The sequence below is a fragment of the Phocoena phocoena genome, chromosome 19, assembly GCF_963924675.1.
Source record: "Phocoena phocoena chromosome 19, mPhoPho1.1, whole genome shotgun sequence".
In the NCBI taxonomy this organism is placed as follows: Eukaryota; Metazoa; Chordata; class Mammalia; order Artiodactyla; family Phocoenidae; genus Phocoena; species Phocoena phocoena.
The window spans coordinates 44,293,459-44,311,858 of NC_089237.1; the positions used below are offsets into that span (position 1 = coordinate 44,293,459).

At 56.4% G+C, this 18,400-nt stretch overlaps 1 protein-coding gene across 2 annotated transcripts; it reads right to left on the reverse strand.

The window, feature by feature from the left end:
• Positions 1–2,117: 2,117 nt before the first annotated feature.
• Positions 2,118–17,907, reverse strand: FLOT2 (flotillin 2). Of its 2 annotated transcripts, none has more exons than XM_065896792.1 (11): positions 17,736–17,907; positions 12,159–12,240; positions 6,894–6,984; positions 5,845–5,968; positions 5,276–5,394; positions 5,044–5,157; positions 4,838–4,957; positions 4,534–4,748; positions 3,940–4,123; positions 3,487–3,636; positions 2,118–3,381 (listed from the first exon to the last, which is right to left on the reverse strand). In XM_065896792.1, exons 1-11 carry the CDS (start codon positions 17,782–17,784, stop codon positions 3,343–3,345), a joined length of 1,287 nt encoding a protein of 428 aa, XP_065752864.1. In that variant the 5' UTR covers positions 17,785–17,907; the 3' UTR covers positions 2,118–3,342. The 2 variants fall into 2 exon arrangements, with proteins under 2 accessions (XP_065752864.1, XP_065752865.1); XM_065896793.1 differs by lacking the exon at positions 6,894–6,984 and adding an exon at positions 9,021–9,111 and having other exon boundaries at positions 3,343–3,381; positions 17,736–17,784.
• Between the last annotated feature and the right edge of the window lie 493 nt (positions 17,908–18,400).

Here is an 18,400-nt window from a genome sequence, read left to right on the forward strand (position 1 = left end):
TCAATTAAAAATCTCTTGGGATTTTGATTGGTATTATATTGAACCTATAGACCAATTTGGGAGAAATTATATCTTTGCAATACTGAATCTGTTTCTTTTTTTTGGCCGCACTGTGCGGCATGCAGGATCTTAGTTCCCCGACCAGAGATCAAACCCGTGCCCCCTGCAGTGGAAGTGCTGGACCACCAGGGAAGTCCCTGTAATACTGTCTTTACATTCATGAACGTGGCACGCTGAGGGTATTTTCTTTCCCCTCTTTTTCTCTTATACCCAATGTCAGCAACTCTGGTTAGTTTAAAATAGATCCAGAATCTGAGTGCTTCTCACCAGCCCCCATTGGTCCAAGTCACCATCATATTTCACCTGTATTATTGCAATACAGGTAAGAAGCAGCTGTAGCCTCTCCATTCTATTTTCAGCAGAGCATTCAGAGTGACGTTCGTATTGTGTTGTCTTTCTATTATTGATTTGTGGGAGCTCTCTTTATTTGTTTATTTAGTTATTTATTGCCACACCAGCCGCTTGTGGGATCTTAGTTCCCTGACTAGGGACTGAACCAGGGCCCACAACACTGGAATCGCAGAGTCCTAACCACTGGACTGCCAGGGAAGTCCCTGGGAGCTCTTTTTAAATGAGATGCAAGCCCTTTGTTAGAAACGCATACTGTAAATGTTTTTTCTGACTATGCTTGCCTTCTCATTTTAAGTTTATTTTGATGAACAGAGACTTATTTTGATGGTCTAATTTCTTTATGGTTAGTGCTTTATTTTTGTTGTTTTTGTCCTAAGAAATCTTGCCTGTGCGAAGGTCACAGAAACATTTCCCTCTTGTCGTATAAGCATTATGGTTTTTTTACATTAGATCTATGATCCATCTCAAACTAGTTTTTGTATCAATATATGGAATGAGGTACGGCTTGTGACTCAATTTTTTTCTCATTTATTTATGTATTTTTGCCGCGCAGCATGTGGGATCTTAGTTCCCCAACCAGGGATCGAATCCTCGCCCCCTGCGTTGGAAGCTCGGAGTCTTAATCACTGGACCACCAGGGAAGTCCCAAGTTTTTTCTCATTTAGACTCAGTTGTTCCACCATTTCTGGAAAAGATTTTCATGTCTCCCTTGGATTGTCTCAGTGCCTAGAATGATCTTTATACATGTGTCAGATCACATCACTTCTCTTTCGAAGCCCTTCAGTGGTTTCCCATCTCAGAGCAAAGGCAAAAATAGGCCCCATTAAGAGTCTACATGAGCCAGAAACAGGTTTCCATCCTGACCTCATCTCCCACCACTCACCCCACTGCTCATTCATTCACTCACTTCCAAACACACTGACCTCCTTGCTGGTTTTTCAGTCATGCCAGACACACTTCTGTGTCAGAGGCTCTGGACAGAGAGCTCTTCTCTGATATCTGCATGACTCATTCCTTTGCTTTCTTCAGTGCTACCTTCTCAATGAGGCCTTCCTCACACTAAAGTTTCAACACCCTCCCGAACTTCCTATTCCTTTCCCTGTTTATCTTCCTCCTTGGCACATACCATTATCTAACATACTGTATATTTAGTTTCTCTTATTTTGTTCCCCCCACCTGAATGTAAGCTCTAAAAGCTAGGGATTGGTTTTATTCACTGCAGTCTCCCCTGCATCTAGGACAATTCCTGGCACATAGGAAGCATTAAATTTGTAAAATGAATACGAATACTGAAGCCCAGAAAGATGAAGCTACCTGCCCAAGATTACACAGGTGATGAACAACCGAACTAAAATTTAAACCCAAGCAGTCTGACTCCAGCGCTCACGCTCTTGAGAAATGAGTCTCCATTACCGAGTGGGGCTCAGGATGGGCAGGGGTGCAGTGAACCTGGCAGCCCCTTCTGTCTTCTGTCTGCAGTGGAGCCAGGTCTCCCTGGCCTCAGGTCTGGCTTCAGCACCTGGGCGATGGCGGCCCTCCTCTAGGATGCTAAGGGGTCATGGCCTGGGTGCTGGTGCCCCCCAGTGGCTAGGGTGGGGAAGAACAGGCAAAGTGCAGCTTTCAGGCTGAAGGGGTGTAGGGGTGGGGGACCTGGTTGGTTCTTGCTTCCCAGTCTCTCCCCTCACAAAAGACACAATACAGGGTGCGGGCATAACCAGATCTTTATTTTACCAGAAGGGACGGGCATCGGGGCAGTGCAGCATCCAAGCCCCAGACCACACATGCAGCATCCACATGCAGGAACGGCTACACAGGCTGGGGCAGGGCAAGGGGTGGGGGACTGGGACCACAGGATGCTTGGGTCCTGGGCTCTTCTGCCTCCACTGGAGCAAGGACACAGAGGACTGGGCTGCTTCCCCATGGCTGGAACCTAATCACTCTGGCCAGGAAGAAAGCTGGCACAAGGGGTGTGGAGTCTGGCCAGTCTACAGCACTGGATTCTGTATAGGGTGCCACAGCTTTGCCCACTGGAAGGGCCCAGCCCGACACCCAGGACAGTACAGCCCTAGTAGGAAGAGGGTCTCTACACTTTCTAGTCTCCAGAAGGGCTAGATCCTGATCCCAGAAGGGCTTAGCAGAGTTGGGACCAAGCCCCACTCCACCTAGTAGGGACATGTCCATGAAGGGGACTTCCCTGAGCACAAGCAGGGGCCTCCTAAGGCAGTAGTAAACTGAGGGAGCTGCTCTACACAGGAGGCCTTCCCTCCGTGCCCCTGGGCGGGGGAGAAAGAGGTAAGGTATGAGAGCAGGCCTGGGGCTGGGCACGGGGTTAGTGAATGGTGCTGGCCCTGGGCCTGCAGCCACAGATAACCCGGGCCGAGAAGGGCCAGAGTGTGCGAGGCTGGGGGCTTCCTGGGGGCAGGGACCAGGCCAGGAGAGGGCAGGGTGGCCGTCCTACCCAGAATCCCTGCACCCATGCTGAAGCTCTGGCTGGGGCCACACGGGGGATGGACAGATGCACAGAAAACTTCAAGGCACCAGGATTCTGAGGAGCAGCAGGGCCACCCCCCAACAGACAGACAATGATTAGACTCAACATCTTCAGCCTAAACTACATGATGTGTGTAGAGGATGGGAGGAGAGGGGAGACAAAAAGACAAACAGACAAAGGAAGAAACGTACAGGGAGATAAGGGCGGAAGAGACAAACCAGACAAATGTGGCAGTGAAAATGAGGGTGTGGGGTAGAGGAGAAGAGGACGGAGACAGACAGAGACAGGGGAGAAGGGAAGACAGCCAGAGGCCTGAACACGCAGCACTCCTGGTCCCTACAAAATAAGGCACCAGAGTCAGTAACGTTCCCGCTGTCCCTGTGGTACTAAAACGGTGCTGAAGAGGGGGCGGGGGCTGAACAGTGTGAGCCTTCGAGACCTCACACCTGTGCACCGGTGGCCTTCTTGATCAGTGGTATCTGCAAGGATGGGAGATGCCATGAGGCCTTGGTTCCGGGGCCCCCAACCGACCGCTCCGCCTGGGCCAGTCCTGGGCAACCCACCGCAGATGGCTAGACACCCACCTTAGACAGGTCCACGCCCGTGAGGGCGTGCACAGAGGCAGGCAGCTCGGCCAGCAGTCGGTTCACCTCTGAGGTCACCTTGCTGTTGTCCCCACTGAGGACCACAATCTCATCGACTTTGGTCAGGGGGGCGGAGATTTTGGCAGCAATCTAGGAGGCGGTGGGGGGGAGCTGGTTGGTACTCAGACTCCATCCACCTGCCCTGTCCAGCATCTCTCCCTCCCGTCTCTACCTCACCCAATCCCAGTGTAGCCTGGGTGGCCTTCATTTGCAATTCATGGTCAGATGGCCCAGTGGGTTAGGGATGAACCTATGCCTGTTGTGAGGTTCTCTCCCCACTGCTGAGTACTCCCCAATTTAACCCTCCCAGCCAGCCTGTCGTTGTGTTACGGACAAAGTCCAGAGAAGTCCAGCACTTGCCCAGCCAGTCCCAGGCTGGGGTGGGAGCCTCACCCGGGGCAGGGCCTCCAGCACCAAGGCCATCTTGGCTGCGTCCCCATATTTCTGGTAGGCCTCAGCCTTGAGTTTCATCCGCTCAGCCTCTGCCTTGCCCATCGCCTCGATGACTGCTGCCTCCGCCTCCCCGATTCTGCGGATCTTCTCAGCCTCTGCCTGTGCCAAGAGGACCTGCTTCACCCTGAGGGAGCCCGGGTGGGCAGGATCAGTGGGAAGTGCCAGGGGCCCCTCCAGCCTTGCCTGGGGCCGACAAACCCCGAGCCTCTGCTTTGGCAGGTGTCAGGGGTGGGGGACCCACGAGAGGGGGGTGCCCTGGCCTTCTGGATCTGGCCAAGGAGAGGGCACTGGCTCCCAGATGCAAATGAGAGAGGGGACCAAGCAGAGGTGCCCTCTGTGCCAGGCACCATACCAGGCCCTTAAACCTCCTACACCTAATTCAGTCTTCCTAACGACAATCCCACGGGGGAGGAGGGTCACTCCTACTTCACAGTGGGGGAGAAGGGGCCCCCAGGCTCGGTCAGGAGTGGAGGGAGTGCATGGGTGGCAGAGGAGCTGGACTAATCCCCCAGCCCGGGCACCAGCGGCACCTACTTCTCGCCCTCGGCGATCTGCTGTATGCGGTGGGCCTCGGCCTCGGCGGGGCACCGCACTGTGGCTATGAGCTCCTTGTCTGTGCGCAGGATCTCCTGCGCCTCCACTGCGATCTGCTTCTTGCGCTGCACGACCTCAATCTCAATCTCTTCCTGCCGGATCTTCTGCTGCTCACGGGCCCCTTGTAGCTCGTAAGCTAGCTGGGCCTCAGCCGTCTGTGGCGGGAGTGTGGTCAGCATGTCAGAGGCTGGCGGCCAAGTCCTGGGCCCTGAGCCCCAACCCGGGATGCCCCACGGCTTCTCACCTTGATGTTGACCTCCTCACTGAAGGCTGACTTTTGCAGCTCGAAGGCTCGCTTGGAGTCGGCGATCTTGGTGTCTGCCATGAACTTCACGTCCAGCATCTCCTTCTTGCACTCGGCTTCCTGGGAGCAGGAGGGACAGGTGCTTAGGGTCCCCTGAGCAACCGTGAGCTCCCTGTCCCTGGGGCTGGGAAGGAAAGCCCACATACCCGGATGCCTGCATCCCTCTCAGCCTCAGCCACTCCGATGTCGGCATCTCTCTGTACCACAGCAGTCTGCGTCTTGCCCAGGGAGCTCAGATAGTCCACTTTGTCATACACGTCCTGGGGAGGGAAGGGGGAGTCATCCCTGGGAACAGTCAGAGGCATAAAGGTTCTCCTCTGGCCAAGCTCCCCACTCCCGGATGGACGCAGAGGCCACAGGCTTCCCATCACACTGCACCTTGATGGTGAAGCTGAGGATCTCGATGCCCATGCGGCCGACGTCGGGGGCTGCCACCTCCCGCACCAGCTTGGCAAACTGGTCCCGGTCCTGATAAATCTGCTCCACTGTCAGGGTCCCTGAGGGCAGAAGGATCATGGGCTGGCTCCCCAGGGGCCCAGCCAGCTAGGAAAGGGAGGAGGCATGCAGGTGGAGGTCTGAGTGTACGCAGGGGTCACGCGGTCAGAGCTGGGTCTTCCTCAGTTTCTTCTTAACAGTGTCTAACACTGAGCCTCCTCCTGCAGGGTCCAGGCAGGATGAGGAAAAGTGTCCCAAGCAGCACCAGGTGCCTGACCAGACTGGCAGCCGCTCACCCCCTACTTCAATGCCCTCCTCTTCACTCAAGTCACCTCATGTTTTGAAAGGAAATACTTGACGGAAAACGTGTCAGCTTTTCAGCTAGAAGCCTCTCAGTGGGACCGACAGAGACAACCCCCTGCTCGCCCTGTCCCCTCCCTGGCCATGGCCTGGGGACACTGCGAGGCTCCTTGAAGGCAGCAGAGGGGTCCCTGGGCTGGGCAGGGCCTCACCGAGGATGGAGCGCAGGTGCCCCTCCAGGGTCTGCAGGACGACATTCTTGATGTCCTGCACACTCTTGCCCAGGAACTGCTCGCAGGCCACGGCCAGGAGCTCCTTCTCGGTCATGATCTTCACCTGCCGGTGGTCACAGAGGTGCCTGAGCCAGGCTGGAGGGAGGCAGACGGAGGCCCCAGACCCAGGAGGATGGTGATGGTACCCCTCCCCTCCTTTTCAGGACCTGGAGGCCTAGGGGCTGGGAGGGGGTGGAGTCTGTCTGAGGCCTCCAGTGTGGAGAAGACAGGAGGAACTCATACTGAGAAACTTCATCTTTACTGGCAGCCCCAGGCCCTGCCATGGCCTCCCTCCTGGGCATTTGGGGCTCCCCACTACCCCTCCCCTCAGCCTGCAGGTCTCTGCAAAAAGGAGAATGAGCAATAGGGGCACAGACAGACAGACAGACAGACCAGGAAAGAGAGCCGGGACCGGGCAGCAGACAGGTCCGGGGTCCGCCGCCGAGGGTGGGCATCCTCCTGCCTTTCTTCCCCAAGGCACTAAGCTGACAACCCCCTCGCCAGAGGCCTAGAACATGGTTGAACCTGCCCTGTGTGGACTTCTGGAGAGCAGGAAGCCCCTTGGCCAGGCACTGAGCTGGGAAGATAACGCAGCCTCCAACTCCAGAGCTCCCCTGCCTCACGTGGCCTCGCCCTCTGGTCCCCACCCTGCAGCCCCCTACCAAGGGAACAGGGAAGGCTTGGATTCTGGGGCTTGGCATTTCTGACACCTGCAAAGAACGGGGTGGGGTTAGTGAGACAGGAGTTCTCAGCACTGGTTCTGTCCTCCGCAGGCCCGCTGGGGAGAGAAGGGGTGTCTGTTAGTCCTGCTGGGCGGCCAAGAGGCCGAGCGTGTTCCAGTGGCGATGACACTCTTGGCAGGGGGGGTGGGGGCAGGGGTGCTGGAGGGAGACTGCCCCTGGCTGCCGTCCTCTCCTCCTCCCTCCCAAACCCCAGCATGGGGACGAGGCAGCTCAACGGACATGCGCGGGGCTGCTGAGTTACTATACCTGGGCGACACCCGTCACAGTTAAAGCTACCCCCTCGGCCGTCTCTACGTCCTCGCAGCGGGGCTGCAACGTCATAATCTCTAGGGAAATCCTGCCAAGAAACGCAAAACAGGGACATGGGTCTGGGGGCCCAGGGCCTGGGGTGCGGGGAAAGAGTGCGACACCTCACTGCTCCGGCTGGGATGGGCCAGGGGTCCTGCTGCGGGGGAGGACCCTCTAAGGGGTCAGAGCTGGGAGCATGTGAGGAGGAGATGGGTGGGAAGGCAGGCGGGGGGTGGGGTGCAGATGGCTCACAGGAAGGAGTGGAGTGTGCTACCCACATGCACACGCGTCCTCTGCTCAGGTCAGCCTGGCTGGAAGAGTGGGAAAGGGAAGCAGAGGAGAACTGGCTGTGGGTGGTCTGGGCTGGAGGAGTGGGGGTGGGCAGAGTCTACAGATGTAGTCGTGTGTGTGTCCTGGGACAGCACGTAAATGCTCGTCCTCTAGGCCGTGCTGTGCGGGCCGTCCAGGGATGCCATCTGAACATGGCCCTCACCTGTTCCCTGGGTCTGCTCACACCCTGGGATGCCCCTGGAGGCTGCTGAGAAAGCTCTGCCTTGTAGCCTGGCAAGCTGGGAGTCTGCACCCTGCGAGGGAATCCTGGCCTGGTCCCTCTACCTGGCAACAGGCCAGGACTTGAAGCCCCACCCTCTGGGGTTGGGGCCAGGTGGGCCAGTGGGGGAAAGGGCTGGGGTCACACTAGAGCTTCCTGGCCAAGGAGCACTAATCCCACAAAGAGCTGTTCTGCCCAGACAACCTGAGTCCTCAAGGGTCCAAAGCACCCAGCTGAAAAGGGACCTGGGCATTTGCAGCCGCTTCAAGTAGAACATGGGTTTGGAGGGAGATGAGGCTGCTCTAGAAGCGGGTCGAGAGAGGCCTGGACCCTACTCATTCCACACAAGGTGCTCTGAGCTTCTTCTCAGGCCTCTGCCCTGAAGCCTTCCCTCCTGTGGCTACAAGGGGTGGGTGCGATGGGGACAGTCCCCTTCCCCATTAGGGATAACACGATGGGTGAGGAAGGGTGTGGTGGTGCAAGGGTTTTGCCTGAGAAGCCGGAAGACAATTTCATGAGAGGGAAGGGGATGGGTAAGGTGACATGTAGGTCTCTTCCAGCCTGGGGACCTGCCAGCATGCAGGCTCTGAGAAGCCAGGGGTTTTCTGATGTTCATCGCTGCCTCCTCAGTGCCTGGAGCTGACAAGGTGCTCAACAGGGAGCTGGTGAATGAAGCAATGAAGATGGGAACTTGCATGTCATGAAGAAAGCACTTGGAGTTGCTGAACGCCCTTGCTCAAGAAAGGGTTTCCTAGCTACGGCTGCCTGGCAGTGAGGAGTGAGACAGCAGGTCACTTGCTTTTCCAAGTGAGATCATGAGATCGTGTTCATGGTACAGATGGGGTTCCTCTAGCACTTCTTCCCTGAAAATCCCAAAGCGCCCTCATATTGTTCTACTCGCCTTTCCAATATTCCTACAAGGCACAGGGAGGGCGTAATTCTCCCCATTTCACGGATGCGGAAGCTGAAGTCCGGTGACAAGAGATCTGCTCAAAGGTCCCTCGACACAAATCAGGGGCAGGAAATTGGGGGGCGTCAAGTGGCGGGGTGAACAGAACTCCCCATGGGACGCATCTGCTGGCCCTGCAGGGAGGACTAGGGCTTGACACTGAGGTGTCAGCCTGGAGCAGGGGCTGGCAAGGGGCTCCGTGGTGCCTGGAGGACTAGGACTTCTGTAGGAGTCGTTAGGCCGGAACCCTCTGCCCAGACAGCCCAGCTCTGTCACTAAAGGGCCTGTGTCTCCTGCCTCAACTTACTCCCAATTTAGGCTTGTCATCCAAGGACCCCCACTGGCAGACTTGGGCAGAGCTTCCAGAAGCCCTCGCCCTTTCCCCGCTAGCAGCCCCAGTGAGCAAGGGCAAGGGAGTTGGGGATCTATAGGGATCCATCCTGCCACCCAGAGCAGCAGAGGTGGGAGCAGAGGGGAGAGAGGCACACTCTCAGAAGTGGAGTCCATCCAGCGCCTGCCTGCCAGGCCCCGCAGGGCGGGAAGAGAGAAGGTTAGACACAGAGGAGGGAAGCAGGTGGGTTATTACCTGTGCAACCCCTGTTACGAATAGCGGGACCCCCTCCGACGTCTCAATATTCTCACAGCGACACAGGATGGTCATAACCTCCAGAGACAGTCTGAGGAGCAGCCAGGGGGTGGGGAGAGGTAGGGACAGGAAGGGGTAGGAGGGGACACAGCAAACACACACAGTGGTTACCAGACAAGCACTCAAAGCCTGACGCCTGGGGGGTGGGGCGGGGTTGCTCTTAGCACCTCAGCTCCCCCGCCCCCCCGCTGCCAGCTCAGCCTAGGGCCGTAGGGGGACAGAGACACCCCCTTGCTGGCCTGAGGCCTCTGGGTCTCTTCTCTAGCCCCCATACCCTTCCAGTGAGGAGCTGCTGGGCTGGAGGAAAAGTCTGCCAATGCCCTGAGCCCGTGATCTGAGGTTGGGAGGCCTGTGCATAGGGCACCTGGGTTACCCACCACCTCACTTTCCCAGGAGATTCCTGGCACAATCTGGGAGATGGCCTCAGCTCCACCCTCCGGACACAGGCTAACCTGTGTTTCCAGAATTGGCAGGGGAGGCCACTCTGGGGATTAATGAGCCACAGAAAATCCTGAATCCTGCTCGGGGCACAAACCCTCAAGGCTTGTGCTTCATATCACTAAGAAGGCAATTTAGGGCCAGAAAAGCCCCCTCCCTAGATTTTTGGATTTCCTGATCTGGGGGGAAGGGTGTGTCAAGGAAGGCTGGGGGAGAAAGTGCGCCCCTGCCAGGATATTCACAGGAACAACAACTGGGAGACAACGGAGTCATTCACTTTCGAGTTTCCAGAGTTGGGCATAGCACAGAGTCATGGCAAAGGAAACCGAGTGCTTCAAAGCTACCTGGCCCCCCCTAGCTGGGCCTTCCTAGGGCAGCGTGTGTGAGAGTGTGTGCAGGGTGCTGGTCCAGGCGGAGGCCAGGCTGTGGACAGCATGGAAGGTTCCTTACACCAGAGGAAGGGAGGAGGGAGGCTGAGGTGACGGAGCAGAAGCAGGTGGACTGGGGGGACGGGGAGCAGTAGGCAATGTGGATCCCCCAGTGCCAGCCCTGGATCTCGCAGTGCCAGCCCTGGGGGCTCCAGCCATGCAGATGTGCAAAGGTTGCCTTCACTCGAGCCCCTAAAAATAGCACCCTCGGGTCTGAGAGGACTCTAGACCCAGCTCAGACAGGAACCCACCAAGCTCTCTTTTGGGGAAGGAGGAGAGAGGGAGACAGGAAAGAGGGAGGAGGGAGGGAGTAAGGGAGCGAAGGAGGGAGGCTGCAGCTCAGACGCCAGAGGTGGAGGAATCACTCGGGCAAGGGAGAGAGAGCTGCCCACATCAGGGCCTCAGGATAGGACAGGATGTGGCAGCAAAGTACAGCAGGAGGAACTTCCCTGAGTCTGGAGAAGAATGGCTGACACCAAGGGGGCTGACATGTAGGATGGCTGTGGAAAGTATCTCAAAAGGGAGGCTGGGCTAGAAACCTCTACTCTGACCTGAGAGGCTCCTGCCAGCCTAGGGAAATAAAGGCCCCAGCTTGTGGAGATGTCCCCCAAGCAGGCTAGGGGCTGGGGAAGGGGCTGCCCCAAACAGGGCCCAGGAAGGGGAGCGGCTGCAGGCTCAGACTACCCAGCAAGTGGGACCAGAGGGAGGATGCTGAGCCTGGATGTGGGAGATCAGTTTCCTAGGATGAGGACAAGGGCCCTCACCCCTCACTTCCAAGCCTGCTGTCAGAGGAGCTTGGCCCTCCTGTCTTGGGGCTCTGCTCCCTGGAGCAGGAAGACGGAGGGGGGACCACGGATGTGGAGAAAGGGCTGCTGGGTGTTGCCCCAGCAGTGGATGCCCGGGCAGGACAGGTCTCTGGGCAAATGGCAAACACTCTCGGCATGGCTGTATGTCGAGGTGTCTTGACAAGATACTCTGTCGTCCCACGGCGGGTGGGGTGGGGTGACAGTGTCTCTGCGGAGGGCACCTCACGGCTTCCGACAGGCCAACTGGCCCCCTCAGGAGTGCTTAGGATCGCCTGAGAGGAAGCTGTGACCAGGACTGATTACTCTCTGACACTTTTGGCCTCGGGCCAGAAGAGTCCCCCGGGACCCCTCAACTCAGGCAGGGCCAAGTGCGGGCAGAGATGGAACAGTGGAGGGGGTTAGTGAGAAATCAGTGAAGTTGAAAAGCGGTGACATGCTTCCCATGCCCCTGACACTAGCCAACACCCTCAGACTCCCTGAAGCCCCAAGCATCAGCAGCTCAGTGTGGCCATGGGTCATCTCTCTGCTGACTGGTGGGGCTGAGATCCAGGAAGGGGATTTCACTGGAATCTCTGCTGCTTCCCCTTCAGATGACCCCCACCGCCGCCAACATGCCCGCACTTTCGCGGCTCTGTTGCCTGGGTCCTGGCCTGGAAGAATCTGGGCCCCTCGCCTGATCTCCCATAGTCAGGAAGGGGTGCTGGTGGAGAGGTGGCCGGGCCTCATCTCCTCCTGGGCGGGCAGTGAGGGGGCAGGAGAGGCCCAGGCCAAGTCCAGCCCTGCGGCAGGCTCTGGGAAAGCCAGCAGGTAGAGCCTGACAGTGGGCCCTCTGGGGAGCTGAAACCTCCCTTCCCCGAGTAGGTCTCTCCAGACTGATTTAGGAGGTCCAGAGCCGTCTTGCCCGGCCCCAGAGCCAATTCCTTAGATCCCTACCCCTTGTCTTTAACACGCTGCTGTCAGAGCCCCTTCAGACTGTACATCCATTCTCTGCCATTTAGGCCCTGCCTGCATTGTCCCAGGGCCTGCACAGGTGAGGGTTTGTGTAAGGGGTCCCTTCAGCCCTTCTTCCCTTCTTAGACCCACTCCAAACAGGTGTGTAATTAAGGCTCCGTGAATAACTCTGAGCTAGAATCAGGGCATTAGCATTCTGCTTGAATCCTCTGGGACAGAAGTGATGCCCTCAATGGAAAAAAGCACACCCACCAAGGAGGAGGTGCCCACAGACAGACCTCCTGCATCCCTGTGTAACCCATTTCATCTGCTTCTTAGGAGGTCCCGCCCCCCAGAGTGGAAGGCGGCAAGTGGTAGATGCTCTAGCTGACCTGTGGGGTGAAGGGGGTAAGGATGGAAACCCTTTTCTCCCTTGCCCACCAGGATGCCCGGTTTGCTGGCCCCCAGGCCCTTACCTCTGAGTGTCGGAGATACACCACCAGGCCCAGGCCCAGCCGCCAAACACATACTGTTTATAGTCAGAACCGCAACAGCCCCCTGGAGAGCAAAGCAAACCACTGCTGGTCAGTCAGTTCTTGGGTCTGTCTACCCTCCATGCCGCCAACAGCAGCTCTGGGCCTTCGCCTGCTCTGACACTTGACAACTCCCACTGCTGGGTGCCAGGTGCTGAGGTTACAAATAAATGGAAGGTAGGCCCTTAAGGGCCTTGGGATCTAGTTTGGTAGACAGGCAATTTGCATAGAAAGGAGGGTAGCCAAATGAGTAGTTCAGAAGGTAAATGCTTTCAGAGAACAGATGAGAGGTCAGTGGGCAGGAGTGAATGGAAAAGCTTCCATCTTTGATTCACCCATTCATTCAGCAAACAAATATTTTTTCATGCTAGGGAAACAGAGATGAAGATAAAATTCCTATCTTAAAAGAGGTGAGACTAGGAGGAGGGACCTTTTCCTGGGATGATGGTCGTACTATGCGATTTGCCTGTTATCAGAGTGAGTGCAGTCACAGAGGGAATGCGGGTGGGAGGCTAATGGAAGACAGACTCTGAGCCAAGGTTGGGGCCTTGCTCGTGTCCAACAGTGAGGCTGGTTCTCTACTCCCAGGGGTTCAGAGTGAATTCGTTCTTCTTGTGGGAGTGGATGGGGAAGGCAAGGCCTCATAACAGAGCCCAACTTATGGTACCAACTGGAAAAGAGAAAGGGAAAAGGCCTAAAAAGTAAGTGATTCCTGGAAAAACTGTGTATCAACTAAATAGCATGTTGAACCTGGCCACGACCTGATTCATGCCGTGGATGCGTACGGCAGCTCTCTATACAGAAACGAGAAAAATCAATTCTTGAAATTCTTGTCACAAACCCTTCTGCTGATGCCAAAATTACTCAACAAGTTCAAGAAAACTCAGTAAAAGCAAGAGGGGCTGTTCACTTGCAGTGCAGACATGTTCAGAAACAGACGATTCAAAGGAAACGTAATGGGGAAAATGCCAGTGGGTGTCATCATTTCCTCGTTCACAAATGGGTTTTCAGGAAAGCCTTAGGGTGTTTGCCTCCCATGGTCAAAGGTCAGGGCGTAGTTTTGTATATCTGGGTTACAGTGTCTCTCAGACCCCTTGGGAGGGGACAAGGCAGGGTGGAGGGGCAGAGGGCAGATCATGGAGTGTCTTAGGTATCAGGCCAAGGAGAGGTGTGTGTGTGTGTGTGTGTGTGTGTGTGTGTGTGTGTGTGTGTGTGTGTGTGTGTGTGTGTGTGTGTGTGTGTCTGTGTATGTGTGTATGTCTTAGGTATCAGGCCAAGGAGAGGTGTGTGTGTGTGTGTGTGTGTGTGTGTGTGTGTGTGTGTGTCTGTCTGTCTGTCTGTCTGTCTGAGTGATGGGGGAATCATTTAAGCTAAGGAGCAACAGTTATATTTGCATTTTAGAAACACCACTTTGCACTGGGAGGAAGATACCTGGGTCACGTAGGCTGGGTAGAAGCAGCCTCTTGCAGTGACCCAGGCCAGACCTAGGCGTTCACGTGGGGGGATGACTTCTAGAATAGTCTTGTCCAAGAGAACTTCCTTGGAGAGTAGAAATGCTCCCCAGCTGTGCTGTGCAACAAAGCACCTGCCGGGACATTTGTTACCGAGCACCTGAAATGTGGCTGGTGTAACCAAGGAACTGAATTTTAATTTAATTAACTTAAATTTAAGTGGCCACCTGTGGCTTGTGGCTACCATATCGGACACTGCAGGTCTAGAGCCTGGGTTTGGGTGGGCGGTCAGGCCGACAACCGAGCAGAGACAATAGAGAGAACCACAAACCAGAGACGAGTTTTAAACAGGCGGAGGCAAAGGAACAAGGACCCCGCAAGAGCGTCGGGCCTGCCAAGTCAGAGGGCCGGTGTCTGGCACTGCCCACTGAGCGGCCAGCCCTGTTTCCTGGTCTGCTGTATGCACAGGGTGCAAGCAGCCGAGCCCGAGGCCCAGGGACCAGGAGCAGCCCCGCCGCGTGCACAGGGGCAGGAAGAAGTCTTAGGTCTCTGGAGATACGGGTTCTCGGGGCCGCTGCTCAAGGTAAGCCGCTGCAGGCTTCTCTGCCCTGGGGACGGGGTAAGGGAAGCCGCTAAGGACAAGCAGTCAATTTGAAACCCAAACCATCTCGGGATCCAGTGAAACCGGAAGAGGGTCCAAAACCACAGCTTGTTCCACTTCTTCTGGCCTGGTCGGGGCTGGGGCACAGCTTCCTTGCTGTGGTAGCCTCCTGCAGTGACCCAGGCCAGACCTAGGGGTTCATGTCGGGGGATAACTTCTAGAGTAGCCATCACTTCCTCGTTCCTCACCCCCCCCCCACCCCCCCGCCCCGGGGACTTCTCAGTGTGCTGTGGGAGGGGTGGTGGTAGTGGCACGGGGCGGGATGGGGGTGGGGGAGCCCAGGGTGGCTGTCCGCCCTTTACCTTTAACTCATTCTCTGACCTTGGGAGCAGGCTGCCTCGGCTCAGGCTGGGCCTCGGCCAAGGGCAACATGGCCAGGTTCCCAGGGGTAGCAACAACAGGAAGCTGGGACTGCCAGGCTGTCCCGCCCCCAGCAGCCCTCCTCCCCTGGAAGGCGTCTTCCTCCCCCCAGCTTCCTGGTCACACTGAGCACCACTCCCAAAAGAGGACGCTTAGGTGGCCCCTCCTTGACCTCCCCAGTTCTCACTGTCTCCAGACCTGGAAGTTTCTCCTAATGTTAGCTCACTTTTTCTAACTCAATCTGCTTTCCTTTGCTCTGTCCTCAACCAAGCTGAAAAATCAAAACATATCCCATGATGACCTCCGTCCTACTCTTAGCCCTCCCCAAACACAGGCGCCAGTCCACCCTCTCAGGAACACTCCTTTCCCTTCCTGCCCCTCTTCCACCCTTTTCTTCCTACTAGTCAAGAAGACCATCTACAACTCTACAAGCGGGATTTTTCTTTTTTTGGCGGTGCTGCGCGACTTGTGGGATTTCAGTTCCCTGACCAGGGATTGAACCCAGGCCATAGCAGTGAAAGCGCCGAATCCTAACCAGTAGACCACCAGGGAACTCCCATACAAGGGGGATTTCTTCAGTCGAAATCCCCCTTAGTAGTCCGGTAATGGCCAAATGTTCATAAATGCATAAAATAAGATACAGAAGAAACAAATCCAAGTTATCAAAATGTTAAAACAACCAAATGTGTGGTATAGTAATATGTGCTCTGTGTAATACATTAAATAATAAGATCTCGTGGTAGATATTTTAACAACTGGCTTAATTTCAAAGTAGTGATGAGCATAAATGGTTCTTACGGTACCTGCAACAAAGGCAGACTGGTAGGAAAATACCTGCTAATACTATCATGGATTGTTGCTGACGTTAATAATCATAAGAAACGCTAATTATCAGTTTCGGTTAGTGTGAATAAAAATGTACTATTCTCCCCTCGTCCAAATACGAAGACCTCTACATTCTATCCACAAACTCCAGGCTAAGAACTTCTGACCTAATGTAGAGAAGAGAGAAAGGTGTATGGTATTTGGATTCCCCTTTTAAACTCCCAGAAGTGGAAACAGAGGAAAAAATTTTACATTACAGAATGAAGGAGGGGGGTTACACAAGAAGAAGAACCCCCAGACTTTTCAAGTGGAAAAGATGATCATGAAATCTATCAACATCCTCCTTCTGAAAGTAGGCTGTGTGAGATGCCCCTGGACTTAGATGCAGGCCCAAGTAATGGGGCGGTGGGGGGCGCCAGGCTGGGCGTCCACGTGCTAGAGAGAGCCACAGCTCAGCTGGATCATCTCAAATCCGAAGGGCTCCTCAGGGTGGGGGCTGCTTGGAGAATATGGGTCCTCAGGCTGGGGATCTTCATCAGATTTGGCACCCTCGCCAGGCCCAAGCCCGGCTAGCCTTTTGCTGGCCTCCCATAGCCGGATTATGCCAGGCATTGTCTCTCTCTCTCTCTCTCTCTTCCACCCTCCCTTGACTCCAGTCCTCTTAATTCTCAGCATGGCCTCCTCTCCGCACCCCTAAAACAGCTTCGAAGCTAGCACTGCCTTGGCCTCTGGCCAGAGGACCAGGTTCCTGGCAACTGGAAGGCACAGAGCAGCCCATCTCAGGGGTTCCTCTTGCCCCTCAGTCTCAAGGATCTCCACAAAGACAGGACTGGACCTTTTGTCTCCTCAGCCCAGAGTCTAGGATTCTAGAGAGAAATCCCACAAGAAAAACCAAGTGCAATGCAGATTTGGGTTTCTAAAAACCTTCTTTAGGAGTGGTGGCTGGGAGACTGGCCTAGTTCTTATAGAGGAGCAGGTTTGGCCTCAGTGCTCTCTGGGGGTCTCCCTGGTGACCCCAAGGCTATCTTTTCTGGTTTTCAGGGAAGTGAAGGATCTTAGTTCCCCAAACAGGGATCGAACTCGGGCCCCCTGCAGTGGAGGGATGGAGTCATAACCGCTGCACCGCCAGGGAATTCCTAGGGAAGTGAAGGATCTCAATTCCCCCACTGGAGTAAGGTGCTAGTTAGGGAGACTGGGGATTTCCCGTCCCAGGGGAGAGATGGATTTTGAGATCCAAATTGAGCCAGAGGCCGTGTTCTGGGGTGAAAGTTCCCAATGGATTCATCACACCTCTCAAAGGTGGGCAGCTACAAGCCCTGGCCCAGCCCACCCTCTCCTGTTCATTCTGCAGCCGGCCCTAACAACTCTGCACAGGTGGAGAAGCCACACTGACAATGGGAAGATATGAGGGATTCCTGCAGCTACAGGCCTCCAAGCTGTCAGGAAACACAGCCTCTCCCCAGCACCCGTGCCAGGGGCTGCACGAATTGGTGGCTTGAAAGGCTTCTGCCACTTCCCAAGATACCCAAACATACAATTTAAATAGCAGCCTTAAGGCAAGATATCTCTCCCCTCCCCTATACTGCAGTCCCCCAGCCCCACCTAAGCGCACAGAAATTCTGGAGCCTGCAGCATTTTGCAACCAGAGCAACACAGAGCCAGGTTTCTGTAGAGGCCGCACCCGCGTCCCTGGGGCGGGCAGTGCCAGTTAACCCCAGCAAACCCAGCCTGCTGGGAATTAACGGGTCTGTTCCCAGAGCCCAAGGATTCATGTCCAGGGTCCCTCCCCAGACGTACACCTGCGACCCAACCCCCGTCCCGGGCGCTGGCATCCGGCCAGACTGTTCCCGGAACCCCAAGGCTTCATTCAGTTCGGGATCCCCTAGGCCACAGGGGAGACCCTGTCAGGGGAGGAAGCAGAGAAAGGAGGGAATAAACACGGTTAAACATTCAGGGCGGGGGAGGGCGGGGGAGACCCTGGCCCGTGCCCTAAGGCGCAGAGCACGGCAAATGGGAGTACTGGGGGTCCCTCCTGGAAGGGGTCTCAGGTGCGGCCCGGAACGCCGTAGGCTCAGGCCCCACCCCCGGAGTCCTTCCCCGGCCTGGCCCCTCCCCGTTCGCTCCCCAGCCCGGCCCCCGCCCTCCCAAACACAGCCCCCGCCCCAAACACCCTCCAGGCCCTGGGTGTCCCAGACCCACCTCCCTCGCTCGCTGCCCGCTCACCTGAAACCACCAGCGCCTCGTTGGGCCCCACCGTGTGGCAATTGCCCATGGCGCCGGCGGGACGGAGGGCCCTCGGGGGCCGCAGAGACCTGGACAGCAGCAGCCGGCCCGCAACCCGCGCCCGCCCGCACCGCCGGCCGCGCCCAGCCTATCCCGCCACCCCCAGCGGCCGCCCGCCCGCGCCCCTCCGCGGCCGCGGCCCCACCGGAAGTGTGGCGGCGGAAGGCGGGGCCGGCGTGTCGAGGGAAGCAGCAGAGCTCAAGCCGCGGCGGTCAACACGCTTTATGGCACGGGGTCGCCATAGCGGGGCTCAGTCCTCAAAGGCGTCCCTCCACTCCCGCCGGGCGCCTCGATAACAACCGCCCTGCCCTTTCTCACCTCCCAGCACCCACCTTACAGCAGCCGGCCCTGGAGTCAGCCCGCCGGGGCTCCAATTTCAGTCCCTGCTCTTACTAGCTGGGAGACCTTGGGCGAGTCCCTTACCTGGCTGCCTAATCCCGCTTCTGGAAAAAGGGGGTAATGCAACTACCTAGCTACACGGTCGAAAAGGGCCCGGCTGAGTAATTCTTAGTGTTGGCAGTGCATCAGATTACAAATTCCCAGGCCCTCATCCAGGGCTGATCAGCATTCCTGAGGGTAGGGCCTGGAAAATACGAAATTCAAAT